A 24,896-nucleotide genomic window follows, 5' to 3' on the forward strand; every position below is an offset into this window, starting at 1 on the left:
GCTGCACTTCCGCAACTGGCGGCTCGCTGGCAGCCTGGCGGCCATTAACCTGGCGACTCCTCAACCACATCGACATCGAGCCACATGCAACTGGGCGAGGGTTAAGGTCTGCAAATGTGTCTATGTCTATGCAAAACAACAACTCAACTCAACTGAACACACACACACACACACTCCAACGCTCCAACACTTACAGGCAGCTAACAACTTTATATCTGGCAAAATATGCAATATGCTTCACGAAAAATTTCAAGTTCTTTGATACTTCCCTTACTAGGAATTGTCTAGAAAGGAAATAGCTCATGTAGGAAACAATTGGCTAACTTTGTAATAAAGCTAACTACAAGTTTGTATTTAAAGTGCGCGTATGTTTGCTTTATTATTAAAGATTGGAATTAAAGAATCCAATTTATTTCTTAAATCAAGTTTTTAGAGTCTCAAGAACTACAACATTAAACATATTTTCAGTTGCATTGGCTAATTTAGCTTTAGTTTAAACTCAGAATTCAAAATTAATAGATTCAAAAATTCAAATTAATAAAAATATTTCAATACAAGTACATTTTTTTCTGAAAACCTTTAATTTACTTTTCGAGTTATTTTAAATAATTAAAATACTAATTAAATGTAACATTTAATATTAAAAGTTATTAAAGTCATTAAAGTTAAAAGTTAATAAAATATGTTAAAGACTCGCAAGGTAATCAAAGCATGGAACTAATTATTAATATTGGAAAAGTCCTTTAATGCCTGTCTGATATTCCAATTTCTTGATAACATTCTTAAATACCATCAAAAATATTTTTAGACAAATCATACCTCAAATCATACCTCAGTTTCGGCTGTCGCCGAAACATATTCTTAGTGAAAAAAGTAAGGCAGATAAAGAATAAGAAAAAAAACGTACCCAAGGTCTGGCTGAGCACCGTCTTGCCATCCTCGCCGTGACAAGCGTTGCGAGCATCGAATGGATTTGTGAACTGCACAAAGGCGTAGCCCTTGTGCATTGAGATGCCTGAGGAAGAATCAAGTTTAGCAAAGAAGAACACGAACTGGGAACTGGGAGCTGGGAACTCACCTGCCAGTCGACCGTAGATTTGAAACATGCGCTCCACGTCCGTTTTGGAGCATTGAAATGTATTCAGATTGCCGACAAAGATGCGCGAGTTAACCGCCTGCGGATCCTGCGAGTTCGTCTGGTTGGACAGTTTTGACAGCTTCATTGTGGCCGCCAGAGCCGCTGGCAATGCGCTGGATGCGGATGCAACGGACAACGACGACGACGATGACGATGACGTTGGCAAGGACACTGGGAACGGGCACGGCGACGGCGACGACGTCAACGGCGCAGCCGCGGCGCACGTGTGTCCAAAGTACAAGAAAGCAATTCTGCCGGCTGCTGACAACCAACTTTGTTGTTGTTTGTTCTTTGCTTTCTCCCCTTTCTCCTCTCTCTCCCTTTCGCCTGGGGCTTAGACTGTCGCTTTGTTTATGGACTTTTGGGTTTTGGTTGCGCTGCGTCGCTGCAGCTTATTGCATTTGACCTGGGGTCGGGCACGGATTTGGGGCGCGGATTTGGGCTTGTCCTTGTCCTGTTTGTAACCCCAACTCTCTCTTTGATCTGATCTGCTCTGCTGATTTTTCAATTTTTAACGAATCCAAATCTGTGAGCGGTCGGCTCGGTTGTTAAATCTGTAAAATAAGAGCAAACGACACACAGACGGCATAAATACAAATTGACAATCACAATTTTTTGTTGTGTGTTCTCTTTCTGTTTACTGTTTGCTGTTGCACAGTTTGCATTTTGTTTTTGCTGTTGCTTGTGTTGTTGCGGCTTAAATTTCAATGGGTATCGAAAGAGAGAGGGAGAGAGAGAGAGAGAGTGGCTCATATCGTTTGACGTCTACGTATTTATATTTCATTTATACCGAGCATTGTTTGTTTTTGCAAATTTAATCTTATCGCCACGCAATTAAAATCCCGCAATGCCTTTTTAATTAAAAGCCCATTTTTTCGCTGTCGTCAAAAGTCGAGCAAACTCTTTAAGCCTTAAACTAAGAAGTTTTAACTACGAAGTGTGGATGCCATTAATTACCTATATCAAAGATTTATAAATAAATAATAAATGAGAATTCAAACATTTTGTTTTATTTTTAACCATGATATCAATCTTAAGAGATTTTTGTAATATTGTAAGAAGTAACACAATTTGTACTCCAAAAGAAGCATTTCTTGATAAACTGATAGATTCTAAATCCGAAAAATGGTGCACCTAATTTTTAATGTTTGCAATCAATTATTTAAATTGATAATTTAATTACGCTTCAACCCCAATTAAAAATATTATTTCGAAAATATTCAGAAATTGGTTACATAAATACAACTCTGAACTTTGAAATAGCAGTGCTTAAGACCTACACGTAAAATTGAAAAATACTATTATAAACACAACTTTGATAACATTTTAGTTATAATGTATTTAATGTATTTAATTTTTAATAATAAAATATTTTTTGTAATTTGGCCAATTCAATATTTTTGCGAATATGGATATAATTTTTATTTTTAAAGAAGCATCAACGAATCAATTATTTTTCTCTTATAAAATATTTTTGGTTTTTCCTAAATAAATCATTTAATCGTTTTAAATTTACTTTCAAATCTAATTTATATACATTTTTTATTTTAAGTTTTACAAGCTGCTGATTTCATGTGAACTCGAGTGCCACATATTATTTTTGCAAATATTTATTGTTTAAATAAAAATCAATACTAAGTGCGTGCTGCTATAAAATATATGCCAAGCAGACCACTTGAGTAGCTGCCACAAATGTGTGAAAAGGGAGTGAGAGAAGTTGGAGGAGTAGCAAGCTTCAAGACATGCTCGAGCAGAGCTCAAGTCAAGTGGCAGCTGTGGCAGACAGAGTCGGTGAGGAGAGGGTAGTGGGTGGGGAGCGGGGCGAGGGCCAGTTGTTGGCACGCTTGAGGAGAGTGTGTCTCATATTTACGAGTATGTTCGTTTGCTTTTACTTGGAACATGTTTTGTGCGTGTTATTAAATTAAATAACTTTTAAATGGCTTACACAGAAGCGACAGCGCACTCTCGCAGTCAACACCTCTCCACAACAACAACAACAACAACGAGAGAAAAGGAGCAACAATGAAAAGAAAAAGAAGGAAGCGTTTTTCAGGTTCGTGTAAAAGTGAAAAATTAAGCGTTTTTATTGCGCTTTTCGATGGCAACAACACAACGCAACACAGATCCAGCAACCAGCGACTGCTTCCTGGCAACATGTGCATTCAATGTGTGCGTGAGAGTGTGTGTGACTGTATGAGTATGTGACTATTTGTGTGTGTGCTTTGCATAGCACAAAAGGTGGCGCGCCGCATGAAATAAAAATAAAACATGCAGCAATAAAAATAAAATACTCTTGTTGTAGCAAATTGTTAATGTGATTTTTATGCAATAGCCCTAGGCATGTCTGAACATGTCTGCCTCGACTTCTATGTGTGTGTGTCTTGAGTGTGTGTTTGTCTATATTTATTGTATATTTATGGGCGCAGCATTTGCTGTTAATTGCTGTGAGTCGCACCTTAAGTCGTCGCCAGCTGATTAAAGTCATCGATCGAAGGAAGACTTTCAGCCTTCAGCTTTATTAAAAAGACTCTTGCATTGTTTGCAAAACGCTTTAATCAAACACACACACAGAGAGATATAAATACAATTGTAGACAAGGGATATATTCATTGTGTGCGCCAGTTAGTGATGAGTAAAAGGCGCTTTTATTTATTATAATAGCATTCCTGCCGCCTGTCATCATCGTCACGGGCTGCATTCATTCAGCCAGCTTCATTCATTCAACACTCAATACTCTCAGCTTCTGCTTTTGCTTCTACTGCTATTTTTCTCTCATCTGTTGTTTTGTTATCGCCCTCGTTGTGGTTTTGCCATTGTGTCGCATTGTCCTTGCAAATGAAGAAACGTCGCCGCTGGCGGGTTGTTGCATAACAGCTCGCAGCTTCCTTGACGTCTAACATGCCCCATTGTTGCATATACACACACAGAACAACACAGCGGTTGTAGGCCTATAGCCAGAACAAATCCCGAGCTCGTATTGAATAAAATCCAACGCTGCATCACATTTGAATATGCAACACTTTTTGTGGCCTAGTTTTTGGGTTGCCTGCAAAGCCGTTTTAATGAACTTGCCACGGCTTTAATTAAAGTGTTGAAATAACAACAACAGCGCTCGACGCTGACAAATTTAAACGCCGCACACACAAAAGGTGTCCTTCTTCTTCTCCCCTCACAACTCCTTCAAGCAAAAACCCTACTCAAGTGCCTTGCAAGTGGTTAGTTAACTCGTCTCTTAATTATAATTAACTGCACTGCTGAGCGGCAGCTTTAGCTTCTTTTCGTATGTGTGCACATGCAACTTGCTGCGGCAAGTTCAACCACAAGAAATTGTGCAGGAAATTGCTGTAATTCTTCTCAACTCTCCACTCTCTACTCTACTCTACTTAGGCTTCGTTTTTCCAGCTGCCTGAGTGCAAAAGTAAATTAAGATGCCATCGTCGCAAGTAAAAGTCGTCGCGGATAAACTTGAAAAGCGCCAATCCAGCAGCCTCCCCAGTTCAGGACACATGTGCGCCCAGTGTAATTGAGTGCGAACTAAATTGAACACAGGCAGTAATAAAGAAGATTGAATGCTCTGCGTTTTTAAACTGATTCAATTTCGAATGGGTAACAAATCAAATTGCTTAATAAGCCCTAATCTTAACTCTATTTGCTACACCTTAGTGTAGTCATCAATGCTTAAAAGAAGAAATCTTAAGTAAACTCTTTGTTTCAATTTGTTTAGTTATTGCTCATACTCTAGCTAAAATTTCCGTAGAAAAGTAACCTTGATAAAAGTCGTGCTTCACATATAAAAATAATAAAAAAAAAATAGCAGAATCAGGAATTATTGTTGTTATGTTCATTATTATAATAATGCATTAAAACATACAAAAAATAGTTTCTACGTTAAAACATTTTTTGTTGCGCTTAAAAGTATGCAATAAATTTTTGCAATACTTTTCTAATTGCCTCGCTTTGCCTCATCGTTAGCTGTGCGGTTAAGTTCATCAATATGATTTTGAAGCTGCAATGTACTACTATCTAATGTTTGTGCGATTTCTACGCTTTATAAATAAATAAAAGTTCCTTACCTAAATACCAAAATAAAGCCCACATTTATATATGCGTTTAACCAACTTCCTTACTGCTCTGATGCAGACTATATAAAAAAGTGCTTATTGCTGTTGGCATGTGAAGTGTAATTACCGCGTTGACTGCCGGCATTTTGAGCAGCCAGCTGGATGCTTAATGCGCTGCATTGTCTACGGCTTAAAGTCAACAAGTTAACGGACTGTATTTTAAAGCCATTTTATTGGCTTGCGACGTGCTAAATAATGCAGCAGGCCATTAAGCGAGGCCCCCAAAAAGCTGTTGAAAACTCGACTCAGATACTGTTGCTGTTGTTGCTTTTGTTGTTGTCTGTTGACTGGAATTATCAGGCATCAAATGTCAAAGGACACATTTCGTCAGCGTGCGATGTGTTGCTATTTACTGCCTACAAATATGGGCGGAACATATCATTTTTGTTTCCTTCGCTTGTTTCCTTGTTTTTTGCTGTCTTATTTTTTTCGGTCTTCTCTCTATTTATATTTCTCGTATGTGTGTTTATGTGGCAGACAACTTTTCATTTCAAATTGCTTGAGGGGTGACTATGTGTATGAGAGTGTTGGCTTTGTGGTTAGGGTGTTTGACTCTAATAGCGGCGCACACACAAAAAAATATTGAATAGACGTTGGGGCCATTGAAAGCCAAAAAGTCAACAAAGCAGGGAGAACACAGCGCGTTGTGCTAGATAGAGCGACAAATAACCCCAATTGAATGGAGGGGTTGCTCATAACGATGTTGATGTTGATGATGATGATGATGCGCAGGCATATGTGTATTGACAGAATGGCCAACAACTTTATTCATAAGCATTCAGACGGAGACAGACGGACAGACGTGACCTCAGCAAACCAAACAGATGCTGAAAGTATCCTGCTGATGCTGATGCTGCTGTCGAAGTTGAATGGAATTTATATGGTCAACATTCCGAGATGACTTCACGTCTGCGAGCGATAACTCAGTTGAGTTTATAGAAGCGAAAGAACAGAGAGTCGAGAGCTGAGAACCAAGCGCCTTGTGGTATGCAACATAGTTTTTAAATTCCAGTTAAGTGCTCGCTCGAACAAAACTTGGAACGTTGTCGATAAGCACGAAACGTGTTGCGAATTTACTGTTGCTGTTGTTGCTGTTATTGCAATTGCAGTTCGTTTATGCTGTTAATTTATTGTAATGCGCAAAGCAATTTGCAACACACACACAGTGAGAGAAAAAAAATTGAATTTACAAGCGTATTAAGTGCCAACTATTTGCATAAATAACAAGAAATTAATAACAAACACACGGCGCCATGGCAGCAGCCGCATAAAAGTCAATAATTGCTGCATGTCAACAGGCGGCAGCCACTCGGTGCGGGGGTAGCGAAAGGGGAATGGAAAGGGGAAGGGCGGACGGCGACATGTGGCATATAAATGAAAAATATACAGAATACTCTCTCACTTTTCATATATATGGAAATAATAAAACTGCAGGCAAGCAAAGTGAAATGACATTTTATCACTTGACAGTAAATGCGTTTTATTGCGCTACTCATTAAACAAATTTAATTTGCAGCAAACAGAAGGAAACTCAGCAAAAGCGACAAAGAACTGTTTTTGCATTATTGGGATTAAGTTTTGAATTAAACAATTCAACTGCGTTCATTTGTAAATAATAACAAAACAAAAGAACTGTCAGCACAGCAGACAGTCAAGCTACAAGCTTAAGCTCTAACTTCAGATTGCGTTGATGTTCGAGTCAATTTTAATTAAGGAATAAATTATATTATATATAATTTTAATTCACTATTAACACTTAAGTGATGGGCACATACAATTTATTTTTTAACTATTTTATTACTTTTTCATTTGTAGTAAATCATTACAGATTAAAAAAAAAAGTAAAATATGAAATGTTAGTCATTCTTAAAATTATTTCACTTATTTGTAAGTAATAATAAAATGTGAAATTAATATAAATATGAAACAAGTTTTGTAATATTTTAAAATGAAGAAAATCATTTATTTTTTAAATGAAATGCAAGTACTTTAATACCATCCACTTCGTTTATTTTAAGCAGTTGCTTGCACAGTTGCAAATAATTGAATTCGCTGCATTTCAGGAGATTACAGCTTTGAGAACATTCGCAGTAGGCACATTACCGTTAGCAGCTCGGATTTCATTCACTTGTTTACACAGCAGTTAAAGTGTTAAATTTATTGTTGGTCAGCAGTCAGGCGACTTATATTTGTTTTTGGGTCGACATCGACAGAGCCAGAAAGAGAAACAGTAGCAAAAGGTAGGGAGAGAGAGGGAGAGAGACAAAGAGTGAGAGAGAGAGAGGAGTAGCATCGGTTCAGGCTGCGGTTCTTTAGCTGTGCATTCATTCATTATAGTCAAACAATAGTATGAGTGTAAGTGTGAGTGTAAGAGTATGTGTGTGTGTGTTTAAATGTGTGTGTGTGTGGGTTGACGTGTCTGGTGTGGCAATAAAAATGGCGTGCATATTTTTCAGTTTGTTATGCATTTCTCTGCCACTTTTGTTGCAACAACAATTATGAATAACTCTTCCTCTCACTCACTCCCATATCCCTCTCTCTCTCTGTCTCACTCACTTAATGGCCCAAGCAGTGGCACATGTGGGCGTGATAGAGGCTTTTCCTGTGGGGTACTCTTGTTTGCGTATATATTTCACTTCGCCAATTACCAGCCAACGACTGCGACAGTAATCAAATAATTGTTGCATTTTCTGTCATATATTTCACGCTTTTACTTTAATTATTTGCACAGTTCTCCACTTTTTGTAATGAACATGTTTGGCAAAAATAAAGGCATATATCAATTCTCAGTGAAAAAATACTTAAGATTAAATTTAGAATCAAATAAATTGTATATTGTTTTCCTTTATCAAATTATCAAATTTTGCACTTCAAATTAAATTAAAGTTGGAAATTGTAATCATTATTTATGATTAAATTTTCCTTCCTCTATATTATTATTGAATAAATTTAAGTAATAATTTTACATAGGCCTAAATTGTTTACTTTTCTAATCATTTGCTTTTAGTTAGAATCATTAAACTATTTTTTTCTTCACTCGAATTCAAATTCTTTGGAATATATATTTTCCAAATAGTATTTATTAAGTTTTGTTCCAGGAAATGTTTTGCTGAATTTTATGGACTCGAAAAAGTCGTTAAAAGTTGTACTGTAAATAAAGAAACTATCGTAAGCCCCAAGATATAAAGAACTGCTATTGCTAACTCTTTTTTTATATAACAGTCTTACTGTTAACCGTTTTATTCTGTACAGTTGTTTGCAAAAATTAGAAAGTTATTTGTTGGGCCAATAAAGATTTTCAGGCTAGTGTGATAACACGTCGACAGTAATTTTTATTTTTGCACTTTACGATTATGATACGCAATATTTTTAAATAGCTTAATGACAAATTCTAGGAATTGATATGTACAAATTTGCATGCACTTGAAACCATTCGAAATCTATAATTAAAATAAAACATTCACAGCACTATTTGCTATAGATTTATCTTTTATGACCCTTTAACGATGACGATAACGATAACGATTACGATAATTGGAAACTCAGGCATTTCTGTCTGTCACTTGAACAATTGCATTGCTGATTTAATTGCTGTAGATTCTCCCACAATTGCGTTATCCACTTAATACATTTATGTAAATTTATTATAAACAACAATTTTGAGCGCCTATTCAATTATTCAATTACTTGCCACCAAAAGAAATTAACTGAAAAATGCGTGAAATATTTCGCCAGTTTAATGCTGAAGTTGTTGTTGAAATTGCATTCGTTCGGCTTCAACAAATTTTCATATGCAAAAATTGTGTTGTGGTCTGTGCATAGTGTAGTGGGCGTGGCTGGTGGAATAGGATAGATAGAAGAGAGGCGTAGGCGGAAACATGCAGCAATAGCGAATTTTTGGGCTATCGCTTTTGTCAGTCGCGGATGCGGATTTTGGTTTTTGCTTCTCGTTCTCTTTCTATTGGATTCGATGTCGGTTTTGGGTTTTGGTCTCGGTTACGGTTTCAGTTTCGGTGTTAGCGACCACACAACAAAACCGTTGCTGCCCGTCCGTCGATTTGTTTTGCCATCGCTTGCATTTTTGTGGTCCATTAAAACGGTCAACAGAAGCAATAACAACGTGCAATGCATTTATGTGCATAGCAAACGCACATACATACATATACACATACATAGTATGTGGCTTATTTTGTAAAAACTATCTCGCTCGATGTTGGCAAAGAAAATTTTCATGGAAACGCCAGACAAATATAGAAAAATAAATAAAAACTCGTCAAAAAAGACCAAAGCAAGGTCAAGTGAACGCGCCATCCGAAGAGCGCGACTCTCACGCTCTCTTTTCTCTCGCGCACTCGCTCTCTTTACGTCGAGATGATGAAACGTCATCAACGGCAAAGCAACAACAAAACCAGATGAGTCACACAGCGTTTTCGAACTCTGCCTAATGCGATCGACGCCACTGTTGTCTTCTGCTCTCTCTCGTTCGCTGCTGATGTTTTGTGTGGGAGCGTGCGCGACATACTTTGCGCAGGCCACACAATGCCCGTGAGTGAAAGCGAGATGGCCAGTGTGTCGGCGCAGCTGTTGAGCGCAGTTGGACCGACAAATTTTTCAGTTTTACGCTCTCTGCGCTCAGTAATAGCGTCGATTTCACAGCGTTTGGGTGTGTTTTAAACATTGCGGTTCGTGCAAAAATTTCTCTATGTGGGCTCAGAGTTTAATTACAAACAAGTGGTAAAAAGGGCAACACTGCACAGACGATAATAATCAAATCGATAAATTTAAAAATAAAAACGAACACCACAGCTAAAAATTAACAACTGCAAACATTGCATATTAAAGTGGTCAAGTGTGTGTGAAAAAAAAACTGAACTGAGTTGTATAATCGCCAAAAACTTGTTGAACTCGCTGCCTCCCTCACACTTGTTCAACTACTACCACAGCAACTGCTGCTTGCTGCTGTGTGAGTGTAAATTAATAAACTACCTATAAAAGATACACAAAGAAACTAAAGCAACAACGGAGACGGAGACGAATACGACGACGTCATGCAAGCAATCAAATGTGTTGTTGTTGGCGACGGCGCCGTGGGCAAGACTTGCCTGCTGATCAGCTATACAACGAACGCCTTCCCGGGGGAATATATTCCCACCGTCTTCGACAACTACTCGGCCAATGTGATGGTCGATGCCAAGCCCATCAATCTGGGACTATGGGATACAGCCGGACAGGAGGATTACGATCGCTTGCGTCCGCTATCGTATCCACAGACTGACGTCTTCCTCATCTGCTTCTCGCTGGTGAATCCCGCTTCGTTTGAAAACGTGCGCGCCAAATGGTTTCCCGAGGTTCGTCATCATTGCAACAATGTGCCCATTATTCTGGTGGGTACAAAGCTCGATTTGCGCGACGACAAGCAGACGATTGAAAAGCTCAAGGATAAAAAGCTCACACCCATCACTTATCCCCAGGGCTTGGCCATGGCCAAGGAAATTGCAGCTGTAAAGTATCTGGAATGTTCAGCTCTGACCCAAAAGGGTCTCAAGACGGTCTTTGATGAGGCCATAAGATCGGTGCTTTGTCCCCCAATACGTCACTCACGCAAGCGCAAGTGTGTTCTGCTCTAGGGTGGAAAAGCTTGCTAAAAAATATTCAATGTTTTCAAAGAGAGCGAGAGAAAGAGAGAGAGGCGGAAGGAAGACAGAGAACAAAGCGCTGAAAGTTTGCAAAAATGAATTCGCTTTAGTTACAGTTACAGCTTAAGCTCTGTGTTGATGATGTAGTTTCAGTGTGTGCAAGAGAGAGAGAGGGAGACAGACAGAGTCAGAGTCACAGCATTACGCACAAGAGCAAAGTATTCTTGTTTGTTGTTGTTCTTGTTATACATATGTGTGTGCGTGAGTGTGTGGGGGGCAACGCATTAAATTTGTAAGCGCAGCGCGCGTTATTAGAGGGGGGCCACCAGTCTACGACGAGTTGATATGAATACAAAAAAAAAAAATATATATAAATAAAAATAAAAACAAAGATACACGCACACACACACGCATGCACTCACGCATACTTATTGAAATGTATGCGTGGCTGTATGTTGATAGATATACAGGGCGCAGGCAAGAAAAAATATGACAAATGCGTTTAGAATTTCTATGGAAATACAAATAAAATGTTATAATTAATTGTAAATAAATCTAGATGATTTCAAATTTATATTGTATGAACACTGATAAGAACGAAAGTCTAGGCGCCATCCGATCGCTTTCAATCGCTTATCGATTAAAAAAAATTTATTGCACACACCTATAAATAGCAATCCGATTCACGCAGGCTAAACATCTTTAGAGAAACAGACAAAAAGCAATTATTTTTTATTGTTTTTTTAATATTACAATTTACACTTTAATCGTCTTCCACATGTGCAAAGTGCAATAAACGAAAATAAAATAAAGAAGAAGAAAAAGAATAATGCCTTTGACTGCATTTTTCTTTTTTGGTCGCCTTAAATGTGCTTAGATTTTATAATTTATTTAATGACTTTAATGTTTTACATATTAAGCAACTAAATATGACAAACGCTAATTTAATGCATCAACCTTTGCCAAAATGTGCTTTCGTGTTTATTGTATTTAATAATAATAGATAGACACTCATATATTTTAAACTGTATTACAATGGAGAAAATACAATTTATTTATATTAACACATAATTTACTACTGTTAATACATGTAATAAAAGAAACGAAAGAAATAAACAGAAAAAAAATTGTAAATAAATAATAACAAAAGCAAATAATGTGTGATTTTATGTGAATTATGTCGCATATAATGCCAAACAAATATTTATTGGCCTAATGGACGCGTCGACAGCATTGACAATGGGCTTGGCGGAAAAAGTAAAAAAAAAACACGCACACAAAATTGTGTTGCATACTTTTGGGCGGCGCTGGAATTACATACAAATTTTTCATATGCGCGCGTCCAGCTTTAATCTTATCTGGTTATCGAAAGGTTATTACGACTATTCGTCACAAAATGTTTGATAATTACTTCCGTTACGGCAACGGATGTTGTGATAGTCCATAGGCCAGCCTAATCATAAACAATATATATGAATTTATTTGTGCCTGAGCTCTTGATTGATTGCCAAATTGACAAGTGCGTGGGGGGCAGCAGGGCAGGAGAATGAATGCCAGCCACCTGAATATTAGACTGCCTGTTGCTCGTTAGTGGCCTGTGTGTGAATTTGACAAATAATTACGCAAAGCAACCTGCTGTGTGTTGTGCTCTATGCTCTGTGTCTGCCAAAGACAGGACAGTATAGCATTCCGCCCCCAAAAATAGTCTCCGCCTCCCAGCTTCTCATCTCTCTGTGAAAGCAATTCAATGCCAGTGACATACGGGGACTGATGGATGTGTGTGCTTCGCAGTCATCATCGTCATCGTCATCATCGGAGTCGCTGTTGCTGTTGCTGTCGTGTTGTGTCTGTGGCGCGACAAATCGCATAATTGACCCAAATTTCAAACAACTATAGCACAGCGAGGGAGGCGTTTGTTCATTTGTTCACCCCAAAAAATCAGAACTCAAAATGCAATATGCAATTGCAGTTTGTATCTAGCATTTTTCTCAGACGGCTTTTAGTTCATTTAATTAGCTAAAGAACAACGTCGCAAAAACTAAAACATGCACCTTTGGCAGCTTGCAGTTGCACCTCACAGAATGCGGTTGAATTGTGTTTCTGTTGACAGCTGTGGCATTTATAGCAACTTAATGCTCTTAATTTGTTGCAGTAGTTGTAAGTCGAAAGTGTTGTATAAATATTTGTTGCAACCGAAACAAAAAAATGAAAATGTTGAGCTTGTAACTCGCTCATTATATTTATAATACTAGTTATAAACCAGTATTATTAGTTCAGAATTTAAAATAATTTATCTCAAAAATATTCTTTAGATGTTTTCTAGTTAAGATTTTTTTAAAATAAATTGAATTACTGTCAACCGAAGTTTTCCCGATTGTCGACAATTACAATATTTATGATTTCTCAATCATTTTTCAGACTAAAACTATTTTCTGAATTCACTGCATAAATAAATCGGCTGTCAATATGGTAGTAATTGCGATCTTTTAGTCATTTCTAATTAGTAATTGAATTCGGTTTAATTTGTGCGAATTTTATCGAAATTTTCCATGAATTGAGTAGAGAGAAATCTCTGGTGTAAACTTGGTCAAAAATGTTGCTGCAGAATGCAATTGCAATCGCATGCAAATTCATTGACAACTGTCGCATAATTATGCAACATGCCAACAATTTATGCAACGTGTGCGTAAAATGAAAAGGCCTGAAAAGCCTGTCACAATCACTGGGCGGTGGTGGTGTCCTTTAGGAGTCCTTTAGAAGTCCGTTGTGGCAGGCAAGAGGACCACCATGGACACAACTAGAGAGCACATTAGTCGCACGCGTAATTTGCCAACGTTTGATTCGTTTAACAATTTGGCTAAATCAATTATACGCACTGCGCACACAAAATCAACGAAAAGGGGTTTTCAGCTTAATTGAGATTTCCACGAACATTTTTGGCGCATCGCAAAGAATTTAAAACGAATTTTGAGTAGAACGCAAAAACCACACAAATTTTCTTGCAAAATGCCAATAAAATACGCTTCAACGAAAAATTCCATTTGAAGAAGGTAGCCGAAAAACCAAAAAAAAAAAGTGTACTCTAAAAATATTTCACACTTCCGCCGAGCAACAACTTTTGATGATGATACTGCCAGCAGCACAGCCACAGGAAGGGGCACGTGGCAGGTGGCAACGGCAACGCGTCTGTCAGCGACGTCAACAGGATATGACAAGGTTGCCCCTCAACTCGAGTCGGCTGGCTACTTGTTTCAACATATCAACATTCTAGTGTAGCACATGTATTTGCAGCGTGGCAACTTCCTGCCAGCGCCTTTCACAAATTATGATGATGCGGCCAAAATGCCAAACATCCCATGCACACACACACACACGAATAAGCGTATGTTTGCGCGTTGCCAAAGTCCAAAGTACTTTACAGGCCATAACATAAAACAGACGCCCGATTCTCCTCTATTCTATGCTCTTGCCACACAAAAGTTGCTACAACATTGTCACACTGCATGGAACAAACAAGTTATGTCAGCGAGTTGTTTTTGCAGGTTTTAAAATAAGTAGCAAATAGTTATTTAAATTATTTTAGCATCAGATCCCAAATAAATTGTTAGAGATTATATTTTTATTAAACATGTATAATCAAAATAATTTAATCAAGACTTCTAGTTTTAATAGCAAATTAGAAGATTCAAATTCATTATGATTGATAAATCAATCTCCTAATAAATATTACAAAATAAATACTTTACGTTTTTATATAAATGTTTTAATACTTCTTCTGATAAATATATCTAGAGTCTAATGACTTTTTGTTGTAATTGTAATTAAAAACGCGTTCACTTGTAAAAATATATTTTCCTCTTCGGAAAATCATCCCAAAATTATAAAGATTAATATAAAATAAACAATATACAAACTAACAATTTAAATTGTACATATTAGAGTATATAAGTTAAAATGGATAAACTTTAAATGATTATAAGACCTATTTTTCTTTATTCTTGCTAGAGTATAAAACAATACAATCTTTTCTTTTCGTGGGTAAAACCAAAAGGAGCTGCTCGACAACAATTTAAACTTTAATCTGCGATATTGTTTTGACATCAACAAAAAGTGACTCGGCGCTTGCAATTGATATTGATGTGAATGGTGAATAGTGTATAGTGGATTAAGGCGGCGGACACGCCTACAAATATAACCAATATCCGTTGCAGTCAAAAAGCAGCAAGAAGCTCAGCTTGTCTTTTGGCTTCTGAACTGGTCTCAACTGATTATCTTTGCCATGAGTTGACGTCGAGTCCAAGGATAACAAGAAGTTACGTTGCGTTGCGTTGCATTGCGTGGCGTGGCAAAATATGAGCATGAAAAGTCAGTGCACAAAACTGGCTGGCCACAGGACATGCTCGAGGAGTAATGAACTGCGGCTGGCAGACAACGACAGGCGACTTGTTTGTCCTGTCGATCGATGGAGCGCCCACTGGAGTGTATTAAAAAACAAAGTCACAGTGCGTTCGACTCTTCGTCTCTCTTTCCCCCTCTTTGAACATATGAGTGTGCTATGTAGCTGTAACATTCACAACGTTGTCGTTGCCTGTTGTTGCTGCCAAAGTCAATGAACAGCGACAGGCAAAAGAGAGTAAAGGGACTGTGCGACAGGCGGCTCACCAAACACAGACAGACACACAGACAGATAGTCTGGCTGGGAGCGAGTCCTGGGCCAGGATATGAAGCGTGTGCGAAAGTTTGCCACAATTAGGATGCTGCCTGCAACGGTTGCGTCTAGTTCTAGCTGCAACTCTCAAAGCAATAAAAAAAGTTTAAAGTTGCGTTTAAAAATTCATTTCATAAATTTAGTTGCGCCCCTCGACTTTGATTCAAGTGTCTGGCAACAGCAGCAGACTGAGTCACGTTTCCGCCATTTTGTTGCAAGCAACTTGTTGCGCCCCATTCAGCGTTTTGAAATGTTGACAACTTTCAACATGTTCGCAAAATTTCCGCTCTCCCGCAGACACTGCCTCAAGCTGAATGCCTGCCAGCCTGACATTCAAATCAGCGCCACACTGTAGGTGTATAAGTGTGTGCGAGTGTGTGTGTGTGTGTTCAGGTGTGTGCAGCTGTGTGTGCAACATGTGTGTGTATGTGTGTGTTTGCGTCAAACTGACAGTTTTTAGTTAATAATGAAAAGTGCGCTAAAAATACAAATAAATTCTATTGAAATGGACAGCTACCAGAAGAAAATAATGATCATCATCATCATCATCATCAGCATCAACATCATTATCAATATTATTCTAATAATCATCGTGTTGTGGCAGTCAACTGAGGCACTTGAGTGCGCACCGCAGGTGAACAACAGCAAATGCACTTTAAACAAAAAGTATACAGAGAGAAAAAAATCGAAATTAAAAAAATCTCGCTTTAAGATTTTTAAAAAGAACAATCTTGAAATAAGATTTTTAGGATGCAACAATCTTATATCAAGATTTTTTGCATAATTTTCAATTTCCATTAAAAAAATCTTATTTTAAGAACAAAATCTTGATTCTAGGGTGTTTTATTCTAAACTGAAAAGTAGATTGCAAGTGTTGCTTTAAAAACTTTTCGATTTTAAAGAAAAATAATTTTTATCTTGTTTCTTTAAATTTTGCCTTATAGGATTAATTTAAAGATTTTTTTATTCCTGAAACAAGACTATAATTTTGAATTTTGATTTTGGGCAATCTAGATCTTTGTAGATTTTCTATCTTGATTTAAGAAAAAACCTTCTTGGTGGAATTTTGCATTACAAAATTTATTAAAGATTTTATTCTTGACTTTAGCACATTTTTTTCTTTCAGTGCTTTAGTTTTTAGCTATTTTGGTTGCCTCCCCCGCCGAGTGTTGAGTTGTTGTAATTTTACAGTTCATGAGCTTGTGATATTTGGCTTCTTCTTTATTTAAACTTATGTACTAATGCTTGCCAGACATTTCGCAAGCACTGCGATTTATTTTATTATAAATGCAGCTCAAGTAAACCAAACACACACACACACACACACACACACAATAAATACTTGTATAAACACAGCTAAAATTGCTGCGTAATCTTAATCGAAATGAAAATGGCAAAGGGAAAGGGAAATGGGAATGGGAATCAGAAATTCACAGCGCCAATGAGATGTGAAATTCATTTAATTTGATTAGCTAGAATTCTAACATAAATACTTGCTCGCATCCACATCGAATAACCCAATTATTTAGCCAACTCACAGATTGACATTAATTGTTTAAATTGCACGCAAAATAAACAAATCCAAAGTTAAGTTCAGTAAATATGTTATTGCAAAAGTAGCATAAACCTAGAAGACTTAATTAAAAGAAAATTACTTTCATGTGAGAAACATTTGATTAGTAGAGAAACATTTTTAATTACATATGAATAAACGAATTAATTACACCCTGATACACATTTTATTAATTACGTTTCTATACCTAATGTATATATATAAAACAGACTTTTAGATATATAATTTACATTATATATTCTAATTTTAGTAATCAATGTTTTTTTAATATCATATTACAGTAATTTTCTAACATTCATTCATCTCGCACCCTAAAGAGTTTTGTGAATTATATTTATTCTTTGCATATATATTTATACATACATATAAAGAGAACAGACCTTTAGGTTTACTTTTTCTATATAGAAGAACAAATTTAATATCGCGTTACATCTCTTAGATATTCTTGCATTTATTCATTTCGTACCCTATTTATAATAAGAAATACATTTTTACTTTTCTTTCTTTCTTTGTTATCCAATAATTAGATTTCCTAATATTAGTTAAAAAAGTTTCTTATTTAAATAATGTAACAGGATGGAAATACTTTTCTATGTAGTTTGTGTTAAGTTAGTATTTAACTACTTCTTCATTAAGTCTATTTCTTCTAAAAAAAAACAGTGCACAATTTTTATTAGATACTTCAATAACAGTATATTTTATAAATGAATTCATTTCCTATTAAAAATATATGCTAGTATTATTTTGTATTAAACATTTTTCCACATATTAAATATTGCTTCATTTCATAGGATATATTTAATGCTTAAATAGGGAAGTGTTACAATTCTGTTAAATCCCCAAGGACACTTTATCACACCCAGCCGCGGCTTTAGGAATTGTCAAAAAATGAATCTGTCGCTAAGTGGTTTTATTTTAAATCTTTCACGTACTCAGAGAGCAACACAACAGAATACAACACTCCCCCATTCCAGATCCAAACAAACTCCGTCGTTTGACTTGAACAAGACCCGCATAAAAAAAAATGCAGCATACAAAATAGAAAGTAAAAGAGGAGAGCAGAGGGTAAAAAGAAGAAGAAGAGAACTCGCGACTCGGCCTTATGACAACAAGTTGCTTTTAAAAACTCAACTGTCGCGACAAGTTGCACGAGGAATGATTTGGTTTTTGTTTTTTAGCTGTTTTGTAACTGTCACTCTTCATTTGTCAGTCGCACCCACTCGTTCTTGTTGTTATTGTTGCTGTTGTTGCTGTTGTTGGTGGTGCCCGAGTCCGGAACTGGGACTACGGAATACAGAATACGGATTGAGGATCTGCTTGGCTTAAGTGGCTTCGTTGTCAGACTGAGTTCATTTCTTGGGCATGAATTATTATGGCACACACACACAACACAGAAACGTAGCACACAATTTAATCTGTGCTTTAACGTTTTGCTGGCGATTTGCCCACTCGGAACACTCCGCTTGCCTCACTGTGTGTCAGCCAGGTTATTGATGGACGTTTAAATTGCAATTGAAATTGAAAATTTTCCCATCCAAACAACACGCCAGAGCTAACAACTAAGGATTTTCTTATACGAGTAGTGAGAATACAACAACAGAAAAGGAGAAAAATACCAAGTACAACTTATAAATATTTATTATGCACTTTCAAGGCCTAATTTGGATTAATTTATCAATCGATTCGCCGCTGAGCCTTGACATGAAATGTCTGACTTGAATTTATGATCCAACACAAAGAGAGTTATGGGTAACTGCTAATTATTTCGCTTCGCTTCAATTTCATTCGAGTGGCTCACACTCGGAATCAATAAAGCAAAAAAGCAAAAAGCAAATTCGATCCAAAATCCTTGGCACATGAAACCATTGAGACACGTAAACCCAGCCGACACAAAAGGTCAAAATGTGCATGGGAAATGGGAAATGGCAAGAACAACAACTGACAAATGTAGTGAGAGTATTTTTCACGCCATTTCCAAATGATTTCCTGACAGGAAAACATCAATCAGTTAATATCAACACACTGCACGTACATATAATATATGCCTTATGTTATTTCTATATTTGGTTATTACATGAAAACGAAAATACTTCAATATTGAATAGTTTACAAAACATATTTATTTTTATAGATTTTTTTTTTATGTAAAATCTTCAATTCATTCGCAGTGATACTATTATAAACAAACAAACTATGAGATTCCTGAAATTGTATAATTTGAAAACAACGATACCTCAGAGTTAAATAATATAAATAAAGAACAAATAAAGAATTTAGACTTTTTCTTTTTTCTTTTTATTTTACTTAATTCTGAGAAATTTTTATTTCCACATTATACAAGTAATTGAGCAAACCCAACGCCAAAGAAATGCAATTATTTGAAATGGAAATCCACAAATGAATCAGACACTCAATAAACATTCTATTGATGTTAATGAAGACGAAAAACGTCAAGATAAAATAGTTTATAAAATATACACACATACTTATAACGATATATATATATATACATTTTCAAAGATTTTTTCTTTAGTTCAATTCGTGTGACTGCTTAATTATTTGGAAATAAAAATTCCTCAGAACTCAGTAATATAAATAAAGAAAGACTCGCCAAACCAAATAAATGCAATTATATAGAATGGAATTCCAGAAATGAATCAAACACTCAATAAACAATCTATCGATGTCTCAGACGTTTAGAATGCACAACTGCTGAGTACTCCGAAATAAATTTTTTTTCCACTTTCCTTGAATGCCAAAAATATAAATAAATATTAATTGGCATTGTTTTATAAAAATAGAAATATCTGGAATTTGGAATACTTTTTTTAGGTAAAAATAACATTTTTAATACATTCAAAGTTCTTTACACCAAATCTTTTAGTTGCTCATTATTTTTCATTATAATTTTGCCATTTGTTTTATTTAACCTTTTTTTATAAAATGCTATTAAGTCTGTGTTAATTTGTAAAAATAATATTTTTAATAATATTGAAAATTTTTGACACTTTTAAATGGCAATATTAACTTTTAACTCTGTGTTAATTGGCCGCCAATTTGTAATCTTTGACTTACTTTTGTTGTTTTATTTTCAAACAAAAAATAGGAATTGAATATTTGAAAATTTGTTAAGAATTGTTGAATAGTTTTTTCATGCAGAAATTATTTTTAAAATACTTTAAAAAAATTCTTTAAAGGAAATAACTAATTCGCTCATTATTTTTCGCTGTAATTTCGCCATTTTGTTTACTTAACCCTTTTAAACTCTTTGTTAACTAGCTGCCAATTTGCAATCTTTTGATGCCCATTCTCCCGGCATTGACGGCAATTGGAGCATGCAGCTCATTGAGGCTTTGTTCTGTGCGCTTCTGTTTTGCTTTTGGGTCGATTCTTGTGGGTGGATTGTGGGCATCTTGTTAAATTCAAACTGGCAATTTACGGTTACATTAACCCACAATGCACAGCTCATAAATTAGCAAGTATCTCGCCACCTGTGAATTGCATCTGCATCTGAATCTGCATCTGCAATTCCACTTGCAATTGCGATTTGCGATTGCGATTGTGGCCCAAATGGTTTTGATATGCTTTGGAATTTTGCATCATTCAACCTCCGCACTTGCACTTTTGCAATTCGCTCTCATCTCACGTCCTCATACCAAAAATATACAATTTGGATATTTGGCGATTTTAATAGCTGCAGTTTTACCCCCAGAAGAGATGAAAAGTTAATACGACGACTGCTTTGATGCCGATGCGATCGCAGAGGAAATTGATGCTGTAACTACACAAATATGCACACAGGTAATTCCAAGGTGGAGAATTGTGATTCATATCTACGTTCGATCTGTGTAGAATTTTTGGCTTTTCGGGGTAATTATAGCGGCCGATGAGGCGACGATGACAAAGCCGTTGAAATTTTTATACTTTATTATCGTTACAATTCGCATCGCAAAAGTCTGCTAACCAGACTACAAAAATATAAATTAAGCGCACATAAATAAACAGCGCACATAAAATACCGGAAAAGTGGCGAGGAGAATTTGATTATGGCCAAAAGTGACTCAACTTAATGTTGCCCTGAATCGAATTCAAAGAGCAACTGCAACTGGCAACAATTAAAATGCCATAAAATTCTTCGCGCTTAAGTACGATTTGTATTTGCCAGAAAGAAGCATAAACTATATGCCTAAGTCTATTTATTTGTCCAAACGTCGCATAACAAGTTGTTCTCAAGGATAAAAAAGAAATGTAAACGCAGCGTCAACTGAGGTGATGGAGAATATAATCAAGAATACAGCTCGAAAATAAAAAAAGAATCTTCTTCAGGTGTCAGTCTTTATACGAATCTACTTTACTATTTTATCTGTAGATTATAAATTTCAGATTAAGTACATTTTTTTTTTAATTAATTTAAAATTTCCTAAAGAAGGCTTTCCTATTTATATATCATACAATTGTGTTATATGTATGTATGTTGAAAACATTTGAAATAATTATGCATATCAAAGTATTACATATGTTTCAATATTCTTACAATAATGTCTAAAAATAGTGCTTTCCATTTTTTGGCAAGAAAAGAATATGTGGCGACTTTACAATAATTTTATCTTTTTCTAACTATGCCTTAATATCAGAAACTTGATTTAATAAAATATGATAATCATATAAAATTAACTTAAAATTAAAATATACAAATTTAGTAAAATTAATCAAATCTACAAATATTTTCCTGTGGGAAAATAGCGGTGGAAAAGATTTAAATGCGCAATAGATTTGTTCCCTTAAATTAATTCACTATTGATTTTTAATTTAATTCAAAATGCATTAAAAATAAATCAATTTATGATTATTTTACTTTATATAAATGCTTATCAACTTCTCCTCAATAACATTATTACATAAATATATTGAATATAAATGCTTATCAACTTCTTCTCGTTAACATTATTATATATGCAAATGATGGCATTTTAAAAATTTCTCTAACAGCTCATAATTTGTATCATTCAAAATACCTTTACACTAAAATATTTCTCTGTCATTCTCAACACATATTTTATATCGTACTTAACAACGAATACGACAAGTTTATTACATTGTAAATTGCGCTCATACAATCAATTCCATGGGCATTATGCTCATTATATTGTCGTCGCAATGGAGTTGCAATAAAAACTATTGCCTGCTGTTAGGCGCCCTGCCTAGCGTGCCTGCCAATAAGTCGCAATTCGATTTTAATAAACCAGCCAGAGTCAGAGGCAGACACTTGAGCCGACATTTGTCAGGCCTAGGCGCAATTTGTTCAACATAAAACCATTCGCCACATGGCCAACAGGAAATACACAGACAAAAAACAAGTTCTTAAATCAAGATTTTGAACTATGCTCTCACAAGTGTGTCAAGAACATGAAAATCTTAATGTTAGAAAACACATCATTATTTTAAAATCATTTAATATGAATCATAAATTGATAAATGTAATTATTCAGTGGTGAAAATAAAATAATATTTTTTTGATCTTATAATAAAATGTTGTCTTCTTATTAATAGGAATAAAAAAATACATTTTTATATATGTACATATATATATTTTCTTAACAAATTAGTTATTCTTTTACCATTTTATGATTTAATTAGCTTATTCAATAATTGAGTTGTATATTCATCACGTTTAATCACCAAATGTTTATCATCGATTAAAGCGGCATTTGTCTACATTGAAAAATTGTTTTCGACAGCTCTAATAACTAACTATCGAATAACTAACTATCTAAATTCAAACATTATAGGAATTTTTGATGGAAATCAGAATTTTGCAATCAAACTTCAGTATTTTTGCTCCTATTTTGAAAATTTGTCATTTTTTATACTTTATGCTTTAAGAACTTGTTCTTGAAGTGGTCTTATTTCAAGAACACAATTTGTAAGACGAATGTTCTTGATTTTATAACTTCTTCATTTTTCTCAGTGTGGTATATTCTAGGGACTCAAACTGCGATGGACACCCAGACATCATGTGAACGCGGCTGCCAATAACCAAAAACTAATAGCCATAAATGTTGGGATTTTTACCCAGAAAATAGGCAGTAAAAATGACGCTTACTCCCCCATCATCATACACAATGTGTGTGTTTAACAACTTGTTAACATGTTGACTGTTGCAGCCCGTGCTCTCTGTATGTGTGTGTGTGTGTGTTTGTAAATCAGGCAATCGACTGTGAGCCACAAACCAAATAAACACCCTTGACATTTCCCAGCCACAGGCGGCAAATTTGCGGTTTGCGGACCATAATATGATTTAAACAGCGGTTAAATGCTGTTTGCATTTTATTCGATTACATTTCGAATTTTCGAATCGGCATCAGCATAATACCCCAGATGACATCAGTTGTCCAAATGGCACCAAAAGGTATTAAATTTCGAACTAATTAGTTGATTTAATTAGGCGATGTGTTAGAAATCAAATCAAGAAAGAGCATTGAAACGTTTTCATAGAACAAAGCTACGCAGCAGCTGCTCAACAAATCTCTTCGTTGGAATTAAAAAGTTTAATACGTTTTTTAGCCGGAAAGTACCATAAAAATGAATTGAAGAGCTCATATAAATCACGCAATTGAATTTATTAACCATTACGCAAATATACGCGGCGTATGTGTAATATTTGATTTGTGTTTGTTATTAAAAAATAAACAATCAATTCATGTGAAAGTCTTCGAAGGCACTTGTTTATTTAAAAATTTAATGAATTTATTTCTCGAGTAGTGGCATTAAAGAAACAATAATATTTAAAGTAAATCCTTAATTATTAAATGGAAAATCAAATTTATTTTTTCTCAAGTAGTTGCCAACAAAATGTTATTTGCAGCAAATCCGATTTAGCTAATTACACAAATGTTATTAAAAGCTTTGACAGTGTGCATATAAATTTAAGCTATTTAATTTGATTGTTTACAAAATGTCATCGCATGCAGCTGAAAGCTATCTGCCACCCCTGCCACATGCCGCATGCCGCACAATGTTGCAACATTGGAATTTCGTATTGTTTCGTCTCTCATTATTATGCTGTTATTTATATTTATATTTGAGCAAAGTACTACCTGCTTTTTTTGTTTGTTTTGTTTTTCTTGGTTTTCTTTTGTGTGTGTTTTTGATTTAGTTTTTGTTTTTGGCCGCTGTTGTCGTCAAATAATCGTACATGTTGCGTGTTTTGCCGCCGTGCGCCTGGTCGGTTTTTGGGCCTGAAACTTTTGCCACGTAAATGATTTGTTTTGTCAATTATTTTGTTAGCCAACATGCAACAAACAGGCCGCAGGAAAATCAAACAGAGAGATAGAGAGAGAGAAGCAGAATGGAAGCGCTCAGCTGATAACATCAAAACAATGAGGGATAATTTCACATTCACCAGGCAAGTTTTAATTGAGAGGCGTGGCCTGGCAAATTGCATAAGTCATAAACAATTCACGTTTATGATATGCCAACTGTTTTCTCAGACTCACAATGATGATCCATTCCGCTTATAAAGTGTCTGTTTGTCTGTTTAAACAAGTGCGTCCAATTGCATAAATATTTATGGCTGAAAATCAAAGCGGCTGGCAAAAGTCTGCTGATTATTTATCGTTAACAACCAGTCAGACGAATGCTTTTGGCCCGGGGTCTGGAACGAGCCCATTGGTTATTGGTGGCGACTATTGAGTATTTGGATTGTATATTGGGTGCCAGA

General features: G+C 35.6%; 2 protein-coding genes across 3 annotated transcripts in view; one reads left to right on the forward strand and one right to left on the reverse strand.

The window, feature by feature from the left end:
• LOC132789887 (probable basic-leucine zipper transcription factor Q) overlaps positions 1–24,896 on the reverse strand; it is a 41,872-nt gene that overhangs the window by 16,172 nt on the left and 804 nt on the right. For both annotated transcript variants that reach the window (XM_060798203.1, XM_060798202.1), the window contains exons 2-3: positions 1,079–1,692; positions 908–1,015 (exon numbers count right to left, since the gene is read on the reverse strand). In XM_060798203.1, the coding sequence (XP_060654186.1) occupies positions 908–1,015; positions 1,079–1,223 (253 nt within the window). In that variant the 5' untranslated portion in view covers positions 1,224–1,692. The remainder of the gene's footprint in view (positions 1–907; positions 1,016–1,078; positions 1,693–24,896) is intronic.
• Positions 9,893–11,266, forward strand: LOC132791411 (ras-related protein Rac2). The gene has a single exon (XM_060800306.1). The coding sequence runs from the start codon at positions 10,308–10,310 to the stop codon at positions 10,884–10,886; it is 579 nt and encodes a 192-aa protein (XP_060656289.1). The 5' UTR covers positions 9,893–10,307; the 3' UTR covers positions 10,887–11,266.

Source organism: Drosophila nasuta, chromosome 3 (assembly GCF_023558535.2).
Source record: "Drosophila nasuta strain 15112-1781.00 chromosome 3, ASM2355853v1, whole genome shotgun sequence".
Taxonomy (NCBI): domain Eukaryota; kingdom Metazoa; phylum Arthropoda; class Insecta; order Diptera; family Drosophilidae; genus Drosophila; species Drosophila nasuta.

Bases quoted from the DNA above. Each gene is read 5' to 3' on its own strand.
- LOC132791411 (XM_060800306.1), top strand. From the start codon at position 10,308: ATGCAAGCAATCAAATGTGTTGTTGTTGGCGACGGCGCCGTGGGCAAG.